Source organism: Apium graveolens, chromosome 7 (genome assembly GCF_009905375.1).
Source record: "Apium graveolens cultivar Ventura chromosome 7, ASM990537v1, whole genome shotgun sequence".
NCBI lineage: Eukaryota > Viridiplantae > Streptophyta > Magnoliopsida > Apiales > Apiaceae > Apium > Apium graveolens.
Genome location: NC_133653.1, coordinates 156,330,463 through 156,346,181, shown reverse-complemented (window position 1 = coordinate 156,346,181; position 15,719 = coordinate 156,330,463). Strand labels below are relative to the sequence as shown.

The 15,719-nt window shown below is 34.1% G+C and overlaps 1 protein-coding gene across 1 annotated transcript; it reads right to left on the bottom strand.

The window, feature by feature from the left end:
* Positions 1-10,745: 10,745 nt before the first annotated feature.
* LOC141674146 (uncharacterized) lies at positions 10,746-11,592 on the bottom strand. The gene is made up of 2 exons (XM_074480869.1): positions 10,943-11,592; positions 10,746-10,860 (listed from the first exon to the last, which is right to left on the bottom strand). Exons 1-2 carry the CDS (start codon positions 11,590-11,592, stop codon positions 10,746-10,748), a joined length of 765 nt encoding a protein of 254 aa, XP_074336970.1.
* Between the last annotated feature and the right edge of the window lie 4,127 nt (positions 11,593-15,719).

Sequence of the window (15,719 nt, the reverse complement as noted above, 5' to 3'; positions counted from 1 at the left end):
GGCTGGTCCAAAAATTAATTCAAAAAATATTTATTTATATATATACATATGTTTGTAAAAATGTTTTTCCAAAATAACATATATTTATATATTTATCTGTAAGTAAATATATGAGAATAATTATATATATATATATATTTGTAATATTTTTCAAGATCAAATAAGTTATTATATATACATAAATGTTTGAAATATCACTATAATAATATTCACTCGATTAGGTATATTTTCCCGGTAAATCTGGGCTAAAGTTATCTTAACTCGATCAATAAATTTCTTTATTGATGAATCTGAGTGATAGATAAACTTAATAACTTGATCGAGAAAATATCCTTTTCGTGAGATATCTTTAAAATTCTCAATTATTCTCACTCCATTTATGAATATTTATATGAACCATTATTTTATAAATTCCAGCATTCCTAAATCCAAGCGGAGTTTAGTAAATCTTTCGGAATTTAATGGTTATGTGAATATTTTAGCGAGATTGATCTCAGTGCTCTTTACCTCCTAGATCAGGAGTTAAAAGTCAGTCTGTTAGGTTTAAACCACAAAATCCTTGTTTCCATTGTCGTAGTTTATGGCATTCCATTTATACTTGTAAGGATTATCATAGTTTGTACTATTATCAAATAAAACCTTCTTTAAAGAAAGTTAGTGTAAATCCTTTTAGTATAAATTCTGATGCAAAGTCTGATATAAAGTCTGATAAACAGCATGTTAGCATAAACTCTGAAATTAAATCCGCTGCAAATGCTAACAAACTTAAAAAGGCCAAAGGATCCAAGCAAGTCTGGGTCCTTAAAACTAACCAATAGTGGTCTTTGTGATTGCAGGGCAACAGGAAAAATATTCTAGTTCAGGACAGTGGATGTTCAGGATATATGAATGGTAATAAAGTCCTGCTATCAAAGTCTGATATAAAGTCTGATAAACAGCATGTTAGCATAAACTCTGAAATTAAATCCGCTGCAAATGCTAACAAACTTAAAAAGGCCAAAGGATCCAAGCAAGTCTGGGTCCTTAAAACTAACCAATAGTGGTCTTTGTGATTGCAGGGCAACAGGAAAAACATTCTAGTTCTGGACAGTGGATGTTCAGGATATATGAATGGTAATAAAGCCCTGCTATCAGACTTTGTGGAGAAAGCTGGCCCAAGAGTTTCTTATAGAGATGGCAACATGGGAAATACTCTGGGATATGGAAATATCAATCTTGGGAATGTCGTCATTGAATCAGTAGCTCTTGTCTCAGGACTTAAACACAATCTGCTAAGTGTGAGTTAAATCTGTGACAGAGGTTATCATGTGGATTTCTTTGAAGAACACTGTGAAGTTTTAAGTAATTCTACAGGCAAAGTGGTTCTGAAATTTTACAGGCATGGTAACATATATGAAGCCGGACTTTTAACAAACTCTGATGGTTCTGTAATCTTTCTGTTGAGTAGGGCATCAATTGAAGAAAGCTGGAATTGGCACAAGAGACTCTCTCATTTAAATTTTAACAACATAAATGAGCTAGTAAGGAAAGATCTTGTGAGAGGACTGCCAAAATTAGTATTTGCTCCTGATGGCCTTTGTGATTCATGTCAAAAGGCAAAACAAAGAAAATCTTCATTCAAGAGCAAAACTGAATCCTCAATTCCTGAGCCTTATCACTTACTGCATGTTGATCTATTTGGTCCAGTCAATGTCATGTCTATTGCAAAGAAGAAATATGCTATGGTTATAGTGGATGAGTTCACCAGATACACTTGGGTGTATTTCTTGCACAAGAAGAATAAAAGCAGGAATTTTCTACACCTGGAACTCCATAGCAAAATGGAGTTATAGAAAGAAAGAACAGGACTCTCATTGAAGCTGCATGAACTATGTTTGATGAAGCAAAGCTGTCAACCTACTTTTGGGATGAAGCTATGCAGACTACTTATTTTACACAGAATGCTACACTCATAAACAAGCATGGAAAAACACAATATGAGATGGTGAAGAAAAAGAAGCCAAATCTGAAATACTTTCATGTATTTGGATGTAAGTGTTTTGTTCTTAATACTCATCCTGAACAGCTGTCAAAATTTGATCTAAAAGCTTATGAAGAAATTTTTGTTGGATATCCACTTTCCACAAAAGCCTTCAGTGTCTACAATTTAAGATCAAGGGTAGTCATGGAATCTATCAATGTATCTTTTGATGATAAAAAGATTACTTGAATTGAAGATTTTAATGATCATGATCAGCTGAGATTTGAAAATGAAGATTTAAATTCTAATTCTGTAAATTCTGATGGCTTAAATCCTGATCCTGTAAGTTATGACGGGTTAAATTCTGATGTCATTGAAACTATGGTAACTACTCCAAGGGAAAATGCACCTGTTCAAGGGGAGCAAGCTAAAGATCCTACCACAACTCAAGACTCTCAAGAAGCATTAGAACTTATCACTGGCTCTTCAATTTCTGATTCATCAAGTTCTGATGAGCCAAATTCTGATAATTCTGGAAACTCTGATTCTTCAATTCCTGAAGGCTCCGACTCAAATTCTGAAGTCTCATAAAGCATAACTACAGGGGCAGCATCAGAAAGTGCTGATGGAGATAGCATGGATCATGGGGGAGGATCCAGTTCTAGAGAACAACTTCCATCTGCAAGAAAGTGGACTAAATCACATACACCTGACTTAATAATTGGAGATCCTGAAGCATGTGTCAGAACTAGAAGAGCAACATCAAATTAATGTCTCTATCATTCCTTTCTATCTTAGACTGAACCAAAGAAAGTGGAAGAAGCTCTTCAAGATGCTGATTGGGTGCAAGCAATACAGAAAGAGTTAAATGAATTTGAAAGAAATAAAGTCGGGACCCTAGTGCCAAGACCAAAGAACAGATCAATTGTTGGCACAAAATGGGTGTTCAGAAATAAAATTGACAGTGCTCGCATAATTACAAGAAACAAAGCCAGGCTGGTTGCTAAAGATTACTCTCAATATGAGGGTATTGATTATGATGAAACATTTGCACCAGTTGCTAGATAGGAAGCCATAAAAATTGTTTTGGCGTATGCTGCTCACAAGAAGTTTAAAGTCTTTCAAATGGATGTGAAAAGTGCTTTTCTCAATGGAGAATTGGAAGAAGAGGTATATGTTGAACAACCTCCAGGATTTGTAGATCCAAAATTTACTAATCATGTCTACAGACTTGATAAAGCACTTTATGGCCTTAAGCAAGCTCCAAGAGGATGGTATGAGACTTTAGCTCAATTCCTTCTGGAAAGTGGATTTAACAGAGGTACAATTGATAAAACACTATTCTACCTCAACCATGGAAATGACTTACTTTTGGTTCAGATATATGTCGATGATATCATCTTTGGTTCTACAAATGCCAAACTCTGTGAAAGGTTTGCAAAGCTAATGCAGTCAAGATATCAAATGAGTATGATGGGAGAACTTAGCTATTTTCTGGAACTTCAAGTCAAGCAAAATGAAGAAGGTACTTTCATAAATCAATCCAAGTACACTAGAAATTTACTCAAGAAATTTGGAATGCAAGATTGTTCAACTACATCTACTTCCATGGCCACTGCAACCAAGTTAGATAAAGATACTGGAGCACCAGTAGATATTACTAACTACAGAGGTATGATTGGCTCTTTACTCTATTTAACTACTACTAGACCTGATATCATGTATGCTACCTATCTTTGTGCAAGATTTCAGGCTGATCCAAGAGAACCTCATCTAATAGTTGTGAAAAGAATTTTCAAGTACTTCAAGGGTACAGCTGATCTAGGATTGTGGTATCCTAGAGAATCAGATTTTAAGCTAATAGGTTACTCAGATGCAGATTTTGCAGGATGCAAAATAGACAGGAAAAACACTAGTGGGAGCTTCCAATTTCTTGGAGGCAGATTGGTTTCTTGGTTTAGCAAGAAACATAAATCAATTTCCACATCAACTGCAGAAGTAGAATATATTGTTACAGGAAGCTGTTGTGCACAGATTCTTTGGATGAAGAATCAGTTACTGGACTATGAGTTAGAAGTTTCTAAAATACCCATTTACTGTGATAATCAAAGTGCTATTGCTATGACATGTAATCCAGTTTAACACTCAATGACAAAGCACATCAGCATTAGGTACCATTTCATAAGGGAACATGTAATGGAAGGTACAGTGGAATTGCATTTTGTTCCAACAGATCAATAACTAGCAGATATCTTCACAAAATCACTATGTGAAGATACTTTTACAAGACTGGTAAATGAACTTGGAATGGTTTCAGGTTCTTTCTCAAAATCTGCTTAGTTTTTGTTCTCATGCATCAGACTTTATGATCAGTGTTATAGTTTATCTTATCTCCATGTAATATGTGCTTTAAATTATTATATATTAAATATTGATTGTTATCTGATGTGATTCCATATACTCTGATAGTGTTTTGAATGTTCTGTGACTATTCAATCCAATGAGGATTACAGTGCTAGATGCTGACCTAGTAGTCTTTAAAATACTAGAAATCCCATGGTTGAATTAGTCATTTATGTGGAAATCAATTACACAAGCAAATTCTGATTTTGAGCTTAGTCAAATTTACTTTGTGTATCTTATTACTAAGTCACAAACTAGATTTTTGCTTCTTATCTGTCAAATTCTGATGTCACTAAATCTTAAGGATGAACTACATGCTGGATAAGCCTCACTTATCTGAAGAAAAGAAAAGAAAAGAAATTAAAGTCAGGTATTCCTTTGAGATCTAGAGTAAATATGTGAAAGGGAAGACCCAAGTGCATTGCTGGTATTAAGTAATATGCATTAGAAAAGCAAATAATCTTTTTCTTGGTGACTTTTCACTTTCTCTGATTACTAAATAAATACTCTGATAATAGCATAAATTCTGATAGCAGTTGTGACTCACTTACACTGAGAAGCCACTGTAAAAAGAATGTCAAAAGATGCATAAAATGAGCACAAACAGTTGAGGTGGATTCTTGCATAAATTTATTGTATAGTAGACTTCAAAATTAAAGACGGATTTTAAGCACTTTTCTTAGTTATGCCTTATTTCTAAGATATACTGAAGTTTATCGAAATTTAATCTTTATCTGATCATTTGCAAATGCACACACTCTCACTCCATATGAATGATGAAAATTATTGTAGTGATCAAGTTGTTTCTGACAAATAGTTAAGTATTATTTGCATAAATTTTGAGGATAAGTTATGATGAAAGTTCTGATGATTAAACTCTGAAGAACCCAATCAGTATTTGTATGAAGAATCATAGAAACAGACATTCACTTTTTGAGTACAGAAGCCATATTCTGATGACTGTTAAGTTATGATGCAAATTCTGATGCTTATGTGGTATTATTTAATTACTTGACTTATTTCTGATGTTTACATGTAACAGTCATATTTTATTAGAATATATTTAAGTGTGATAAAAATAGCCAAAATTATTTGGTTAGTGGGAAACGTGTTTGCCTTGACAACTGCATGTGCACAATAATTACTGCTTATTTCTCATGCCCACTAACTTTTGCTTTAACTATTTACTGGCTGACAGGTGTAAAGTGTCTGTTTTACTTCCAAAAAGAGATGTTGAGTGGAGAGAGTATATATATGGGAGTTAAAAGATTTTACAATCTTTTACCTACTTTCTAATTCTTTTCTTATCTCTATTATTCTCTCTCTCTTTCTAATATTCTCTGAAGCTCTATTTTTCACAGGCATTTTATCAAACACTTTGCAAACACACATTTTCTCACTTATTTCTTTACAGAAATGACACCAAAAGATCTGATTTTCAATGGAGACAAGTTTGTTCCCAACAACTACATGACTATTCTTTCTAAGGATGAAGCTCCATCAGAACTTCATTTCATCCAAGATTTTCTATCTCGAAGTAAGATTGGGTATGCTTTGACCCAATCAGAAGCGCTTTCAGGAACACAAGTACTAGAGTTTTGGAGGAGTGGTGTATATGATGATGGTGGTACAAATGGGTCCCCAAGTATTATCTTTACAACAGGGGAGGATGAACATGTGGTGACTATGTCTACTGTTCGCAAAGCTCTACATCTGCCAGAAGAATGTATTTTCAATTCAACAGTTGAGGAGCCAGCTATTCAACAAATGATGGCAAATCTAGGCTATGAAAAGCCTTTGGCAAAGTTGGGCCAATTGAAGAGACCCCATATAAGGAGGGAATGGAGTTTCTTTTTCGACTGCATCACCAAAGCCTTTGCAAACAAGTGCTCCAACTTTGATGCAATTCCAATCCTTAGTCAGCAAATTGGGTATGCTCTAATTACTCAATCTCATTTTGATTATGCTAGTGTTGTGCTAGGATTTATTGGGGATAGGATGCAAGAGGACATAAATAATGTATATTTTGCTAGATTTTGCCAACTTATTTATAATTTTTGCAGTTCTGATAAGCCCCAACTAGCTAATGAGATGATTGAACCCTTTAAACTTGCTAAAAGGGCTTTCACTGACTTATTATCTACTGATAATAAGAAGGCTATACTAAAACCCCTCCAAATTCCACAGTCAGTCAAACAAGTCTTAGTAAACTCTGACCCTCTCACATACAGTGCTATATATTCTGATGTACAACCATCCCAACCTCCATCAGCACCTACAACCAATCAACCACCTACCACTTCTCAACCTCAACCACAAACACAACCAACAATCAGAACATATTTCCAGCCAGCTCAATCATCTCAACCTCAGCCATCAGTACCTACCATCAAAACTTCATCCTCTAGGCCTAAAATAGCACAATCTGTTCCTAAATCTCCACCAAGGAGAAGAAGGATGATTCTTAGGGATGAATCTGATGATGAAGATGAGCAAGTCCAGGTTCATGCATCAGAACCTGTGATAGTGGAAGCTGAAAAGGCAACTTCTCAGAAAGAAATTGAAGCTGACAGTTCAGATATTTTGAAGAGAAAAAGAACCTCAAGTTCTGATGCTACTCAAGCAACTCCTTCATTATCCAGGAGATCAAAGAAACAGAGGGCAGGAAGGTATTTGGCACAACCTCCATCTGAAGATACTAATGAAGCTGAGGAAGGGGATCAGGAATCTCTGATCTCACAGCCAATAGTAATTGAATCTTTGCCACCTCCAACTTAGGTTGAAGACACTGTTCAGGATACAGTGATCACACCTCATATCTCTCCTATTCATGACAATATTACTGTTGAAGATTCAGGATTAAGTCCTGAAATTGACCTTCACAGGCTTATCATTCCAATTATACTCTATCTTGAAGTTCCTACTGCAGCTCAGCCATCTATTGCTACTTCACCTATCTTACAGGCTGAGATACCAACAACTCCAATTCTGGATATAAATTCTGATGCTCAGAATTTAGATGAAGTTACTCCAGAATCACCTTCAGTGACACATACTTTAGTACTGTCAGAAGATGATAAGTTTTCTGCAAGTTCTAGAGAGTCAGCTCCAGTTAATACTTCAGCTCCCATTCTTGGAAAGGAGGCACTGGTTGAAAAATTTGTTGAACAAGCTGCTCCTGTTCCTTGGGAAGACACTCACAGAGGGGTTGAGTGGACCAAGAAGTGGAATGATTCTGATTTCATTCCAAGCTCTAAAGTTCTGTCAGATCATATTGGAAAGGCTGATGAGCTGATGACAAATTCTGATTTCAAGCACCAACTTAAAGTCACAGCTCTAAGTACTAAAAATCTTCAAGTTCTGCACTCCACAACTCATGTCAAGGTTGATAAACTTCTGGAATCAGCTAAAAAGCTAGATATGACTCTCAAATTAGGCAAGTCAAGATTTATCAAACCTATTTCTGAGAAAGTTGAAGCTATTGAGAAGATTCAAGAACAACAACATGCCTAAATTTCTTAGGTCCTGCAGAATCCAGCCTCTCAACAAACTCAACTATATGAAATTCAATCTTCAGTAGAACTTCTTCTCTCTCTCCTGCTACCAGATGATGCCAAAAAGGGGGAGAAGGTAGTAAAGTCCAAATGCTCTAATACTCAAGTACTGAAGAAAAAGGATGACAAAGGTGATGACCAGGGAAACCCAAGCAAAGGTCAAGGTCAAAGGCAAAGCAGCAAAGTTTCTTCAAGGAAACTAATTACTGATGTTAGCAAATCTTCTACTTCTACTCAAAAGAAGACAAATTCTGATGCTATAAATGCTCAAGCTCTGATAGCAAGTTCTGATAATCAAAATCTGATATCAAGTTCTATTGTTCTGATTCAAGGAGGAAGTAAAGACTCTCAGAAGTTTTTGCAAACTCTAAAGCTCAAGGGAAAGCAGACTACTGTCTACTACAAAGACCCTAAAATTCAGACACTTGATGAAGAGATTGCTAGAAGACTATTTCTCAAGCATAATCCTGGAATGGATTTAGAGAATCTCAAGGAGGAAGAAGCTAGATTTGCAGCTGAGAAGACAAATCTAAAATCTAAAGCTTCTGATGCTAAGAAACCTCTAAGGCCTAAGGTAAAAGGCATTGTGATCAAGGAAAAGTCAAATTCTGAGGCTTCAAAGCCCAAGACAAGATTACAAGTTGAGATTGATCCCAAAGATAAAGGGAAAGGAAAAGTTGATGAACCAACAAAGCCACAGGAGATGAAGATTCCTCAAATCCTGATGAAACCAGTGTGTAGAATGGTTCAAGTTTATAATGACACAGCTGCAGAAGATGAAGATGTTCAAACTCTGAAAAGAAGGAAGATAACTGAAGAATCCAAGATAACCACTGACATAGCTCAAGTTGTTTAGAGTGAAAAACAGCATGGTACTAAAGAAACATCAAATTCTGATCAAGTCATCAAGAAATCAACCTCTGACAGTGCTCAAGTTGATTTAGACAAGATGAAAGTTGCTGATAAAAAGAAACTCCTATGGAAGAATGTCAAACCATTAGATCCAAAGAAAAGCCAGTTGTTATCTGATTTCATGACTGTTGGATTGAAATCCAGAGAAGCAAGAGACATAGCTAGACTAGGTTCTGATGAAGCCAAAATCAAGATAGGAGTTGAAGTGCTTACAAGAGATCCATTCTTATTGACTGAAAAACCTCTTGAAGAAGTTACACAGAAACACCTTGATAAGGTTATATCTGTTCAAGTGGTACTGGATGCTCATGATAAGCATAATGTCAAAGAAAATCTGATTCTATTTCTTGAAGATGGAAGAACATATCAAATGTCAGAATCAGATGTGCTGAACAAATCTCTGAAAGAACTTCAATTCTTTCATTATCTTTTAGAGATAAAGTCTGAGATTACCAGGAGATGGTCAAATTTCATAATGAAGACCATAAAAAATAAAATAGAAATTTCTGGTTCAAGGGTTACAGAATTTATTCCAAACATAGTTGAAGATGATGGAAGTGAAATTCCAATGAAGAAGGATTCTGCTAAACTTGAAATGATTCTGAAAGAGAAATGTCTGTGCTACAATGAAGATTCTGCTCATCCAAGGGTGATCAGACTTGGTGATGGTTTGGAAAGAAATCACATCTCAACACTAAGGACTACAATCTACCAGATTGGAAGTCAGAATGAAGAGTTGAAGCAAATCAAAGCTACAATAGCTCAAGTCATGAGGAATAAAGAAGAAAAGTTGATATAAAACTTTGTCAAGAATCACTTTGGATTCAGATTGACTCAGTGAGATTGGTAAAAGCTATAAGGACTGTAAGTTGTAGTTAGTTATCTTATTAAGCTCTCATTGCATTTGTACTTAAATTTTTTTTGACATCATCAAATCTATTAACTTGTATATTTTACATATTTACAAGTTGGGGGAGATTGTTAGATATATTTGAGATGTCATGTCTAATCTGATTTGTGTTTAGTTTTCAGAACTTAACAACATGACTTATCAGGTTTTACGGGAAATCAGAACTTACTGAAGTCAGAACTTAATATCAGAATTTAAGGTGTCAGAAGATATATATCAGAACTTAAGTGCGGGAAGACTTTAGATAAGGAATGCGGCTGATTTACAGGAGAAGATCTGGACCAAAACAAAAGAAGATATGCATGAAGAGTTAGAGGACTAGAAGACTTGTAGAAGATAATTGATTGATATATTTTAGGAGACAGAATTATATTCCATATCAATTAGAATATATCTTGTAATTGTGTACTATATAAAGACAGCATAGGGTTTACACTATATGTGTTATCATCATCGAGAAGATTATATATTATAACCTAGCAGCTCTTAGTGATATTGTTCATCATTGAGAGAGAACAACAGTTCTATTGTAACAGAGTTTATTTGAATATACTTGATCTTTGTTACATACTTGTGTTGGAATCGATTTGATTGTATAAACACTATATTCAACCCCTTCTATAGTGTTGTGTGACCTAACATACTACCACCTTCCCATTCTTCTCTCCTCCTTAATTTTTTGGGCTTTCCTCTTAGTTTTTTTGGAATATCTGGAGATCAATTTTCAACATATCATCCCTTCTAGCTGTCATTCTTTTCATAAGCTTGTAATGAATCTCTTGTAGCATTGTAAGTAATGGCATAAACCTGAATTTAAATAGTTAATCACCCATTACAATGTTTTTAGTCACAAGGAGAATTATTCAACAAAGTTCAGATTTATTACCTTTCATTGATGATCCAAGAATTGAAACTTTCAGACATATTATTGTCTATATTGTCAACCAAAGAGTGTGTAGAAAAATGAGATCTAATACAATTTCTTGGGGTTTATAGCCTTGAGTTCTTAATAAGCACCCTTAGACAGTCTCTCAGGTTCTTTCATTGCTCTTGCAGGAGCAACTTTGTGTGTTGACAGTGCTATAGTCCAAAAACACCTTTTCAAAATCCCAGTATTAAACCTGAAAATTAAACAAACAAAAAATCATTAGTAATCAAACAAGCAAAAAATTAAGTCACACTATTAGCAATTTTGTAAGTTACCTCTTTTTGAAGTTGGTACAAAGATGCCTTGTGCACAATCTGTGTTCAACATAGGGGAGGAGCTCCTTCACAGCATTTTCTAGTCCTTTTTGCTGATCACTTATTACTGTGACTCCAAACCCATCTTCTAATTCCATGTCATCCTTCATTAAGGTGATGAACCATCTCCATGAATCTGTATTCTCAAATTCAACTACATCATAACATATTGGAAACATTTGGTTGTTTCCATCTTTGCCAACTACAGAGATAAGCTGTCCACCTATAACTGTTTTCAGAATACATCCATCTAATCCTATAACTTTCCTACAACCTTCCTTCCACCCATTTTTTAGAGCAAAGTAGCATACATATATACTCTTAAACTTTACAGGATCTTCTTCATTCAGTCTAGTAGTTGAGATTTTAAGAGTGTTTTTAGAATTACTGAGAAGCACTTGATGACCAAAATCTCTGACTCTTGAATAATGTTGTCTAAGACTTTCTGCAATTCCTTCAAGTGCCATTTTCCTTAACCTTAGAATTTTGATCTTAGGCACTTCAATTTCCAGTTCATTCTTTATGGTTTCATCCATCTCCTTGCAACTCCATTGAGGGTGCTTTCTGATCCTATCTCCAAACAAGTCAAACAAATATTTGGTTGATGCCATTTTATTAGTGTATGGTTATGTGCAAAAATGTGAGTTAACCAGAGTCTTTATTTTGCATGTCTCATTATCTTTATCCCTGCTACACCAAATGTAGAAGGGACAGTCTCCTACACATCATACTTGGCATCTCCATTTATCATTAGTGACAAACTGCACTCCTCTTCTATCAAACACACCATATCTCCTCACACAATCCCTAAATTTAGCCATGTTAACAAATTTCATCACAACTTCCCACTGTGGAATCCCATCAGTACCTCCAATTTTCTTAAATGATCTTCTTTTCCTGGGGTTAGGTGGTCCTACATACCCAATTTTAGAATTCTCATCCTCACTTGAGGATGAGAGAAGGACCTCATCATTTGACTATCAAAACCAGAGTCTTCACTTGGAGACTTCTGAGGTATATTCATAGCATTATACAGATTGTCTTTAAACTTCTTAGTATTTTCCCGAATAGCATGCAATTCATCATCACTTTCTATCTCATTACCAGGGACATCACTTCCTTCAGAGGATTCCTCACTGTCACTCACATTTTGGTACTCAGGATCATCAGGATCATCTGTGCCATCATTGAAACCATCCAATTTCTCCTCATTTTCATTAGTATCCCCAACTGTATCTACTTCCACAATTTTATCCTCACTATTAGCAATCCTATTACATTGTTTTGGGGTTTGAGAAACATCAACTAACTCATCAAGGTCAACTAACTCATCAAGGTAGAAATGATCAACATACAACTCTATCCTACCATGAGGCTTACATAATGTTACCAAATCCCGCACAGATATGTCATTATAAACTACTCTAGTCCCCTTGTTAAAACTGTGGCCATCGCACTTAAAACAAATCAGAGAATTCACATCATATTCATATATTTTTGCAAATTCTTCGAGATCACGAAACGAAAATATATCACTATCAAAATCTTTAATTACTTCAGTTCTACCCCAACATAAGTGACAGTGAGAGGATGTGTGAAATCACCATGGTGGTGAAGGCATAAAGTGGTAGAGATGCTACAAATACACAAAATATCACATAAAGATTATGCCCTAAACATATAAACTCAATTATACACATACATATAACTCAAAAAACATATCGGTTCATATATTAAAGAACAAGAACATACCTTTTACTCCAGAGATCGATCGAAACTTGACGATGTATGAACGTAATCGCCCTCAATTGTGTGATTTCCCCCAAATTTCCAGAGTTAGGGTTTTTTCCCCAAATCTCCAATCGCACCCTCCAGATTCGTTTTTTAGTTATGACCGTCTATATTTCCTTTTTTGTTTATTATATTTCAGCCCTGCTTAGTTGGAGTGCACGTTAATAGCCATGTATTTCCATGTCACGTCCATGTCACATCTGTTGTAAATTTCGTAAAAAATGTAACGTTTCCCGTCAAGTCAACAATGCTGACTAGCGGGCATATCGCTATCCTCAACTAGAGTGGTGCAAGTGAGATGCTGATAAGTTGAGTAGTTTTTTTGATAAATGCCCTTCAGTTTAGTGACTACTTTGAGATTTAACCCAATAATAATTGGATATGACAAAAACAACAATGAAAGATGCAATGCTACAATGGTTAAAATATGCTGCAAATATAAAATACCTTGATTATCCTGAACCGTACGATTCATCTTGAGCAACCTATTACGTAGAAATCTGTCCAAAGATGAATCACGACCTCGATAAACTGCACTAACAAATTGAATTTATACATTAATAAATACAATCATTTGAAGCTCCATTTCAGATCATTCATTTATTGAATAAAATATACAGACTATAATCACCAGACAGATAGATGCTTCGGTGGTTGTTACGGGCTCGGCTATATTTCATCGAATATCTGATCTGTTTTCGGTCAGAGATTGGAGAATCGGAACGCGTATCTGTCCACGACCTCGTCACTTAACAGCTAAAACGAATAATAATTATCATAAACAATGACTACAACATAACGATACCAACGCTTAAAAACAGAGAAGATATAGTATGATCATGCAGATTCATACCAGGCCCGTTGTCTTTAAAGGTAGTAGAACGTTTACTCCCATTCATAGCTTCAAGGTTATGCTGTTTGTCTTTTGAATTTCGGGTTCTGCAAAACAAAATAATTAGGTTTTGTTAAAACATGATCGAACGTACGATTGCACAATAGAGAACAAATCATCGGTAATACAAATTCTATAGAAGATGATGATGTATACAATTATTCAGATTCATGGATATGGCCTATAACAAAGAAAGAAGAAGAAGATAATCATTATCAAGGAAAGTAGTAATGATTTTTGAATTTGAATTACTGAAATCATGAATGATAGATCTATAATTGATTTGGTATAATAACAAATCTATTTTAATAATATGTTTGATCTTTTTAATATTGAAAAGTTAGTTTTTAATAATTATAAATACCATTGAAGATGTGGATAGTCCATGGATCTATGCAAATATGTATAGGAATTAGTATGTTTAGGAATATGGGTCGACCCACTGGTCAAATTTCAAAATTATGGGTCAAGATATTTACAAAAATGTCATTCTTGGTGTATTTAATGAAGATTTTAAAGGATTTTTTTTAGATTCTTGAAATCAAGAGATATTCAATTTGGATTTAAAAAAATCCTTTAAAATCTGATGGTATTCAATAGAGATTAGATAAAGTCTTTTAAAATCTGAGTGTATTCAATTTAGATTTTAAAAAGTCTACTGAAATCTGGAGGTATTCAATTAAAATCCATCAAAACCTGATGGTATTTAAAAGTCCATAGATTTTTGTTATTTGAAAAAGTGGTGGATTTTGATGGATTTGCTAGTTCATTTTTAATCTTTTGAAATATCTTTAAAATACATGAGAATTTGAAAGATTTCTGGAATACTGCGCAAAATCAGCAAGACTCTGCAATATTTATTTATCAACTCTGTCAAAATCCACGAACAAGTAAAATCAACGAAAATCTTTTAAAATTCATGGATTAATATCAATCCTTTAAAATCTAAAATGAATACACCCCTTTAGTATAAATTTTTGGGACTTTTTCCTGGTGCTCATTAATATATAATAGATAATAAATAATAAATTTAAATATATTTAATCACATTAATCATTCGACGAAAAATAAATCACAGTAATGATGTATATGTCAAACAAATTTAACCCTCTCTCAAAAAAAATAAAATTTAACCCTCTCTAACTCAAACTAGATTCTTCAATACTAGACCCAACAATTTTGGACACGACACGACTTACACGACACGAAACGACACGAAAATTTAGTGTTTGTATTTGCATTTTTAGTACACGACACGAAAGTACACGATCGAGATTTAGTGTCGGTTTTGTGTTTAACCTTCGAGTACACGACACGGCACGAAGTATACGACATAAATAAATATTATTATTAAATTTTAATATTTTTTTACAAATATATGTAGAATTACAATAAATATATGCATATTTATTTTTAAGATATTATATGATTTCATTATATTATCTAGAATTGAGATCTAAATATATATTTCATATATTTTATAAATTTTTTACCTAAAAATATTATATTTTAATTAATATTAATATTAAATTTAATATATATTAATATTCAATTAACACGACATACACGACACGAGACGAAAGTGTTAGATATATTTGATAATGTCATGTCTAATATGATTTATGTTTAGTTTTCAGATCTTACTTAAACAGGACAAATCAGTACTTAACTGGAAATCAACACTTATACTGAAGTCAGAACTTAAGTGGTCAGAACCTAAGTTATCAGGAGATATTTATCAGGAGATAATATCAGGACTTAAGGAGACTTTCAGATAAGGAAGGCAGCTGATTGAAAGGAAAGAAGATCAAGATAAACGCAAAAAAGATATGCATGAAGAAGGAATTCTATGAAGAATATAATACTTGGAAGAAAAGATATCTGATTGTTATATTTTAGGAAGCAGAATTATATTCCATATCAATTAGCGATTATCTTGTAACTGTGTAGTATATAAACACAGACATAGGGTTTACACTATAAGTGTTATCATTATCGAGAATAATATTCATTGTAACCCTAGCAGCTCTTGTGATATTTGTTCATCACTGAGAG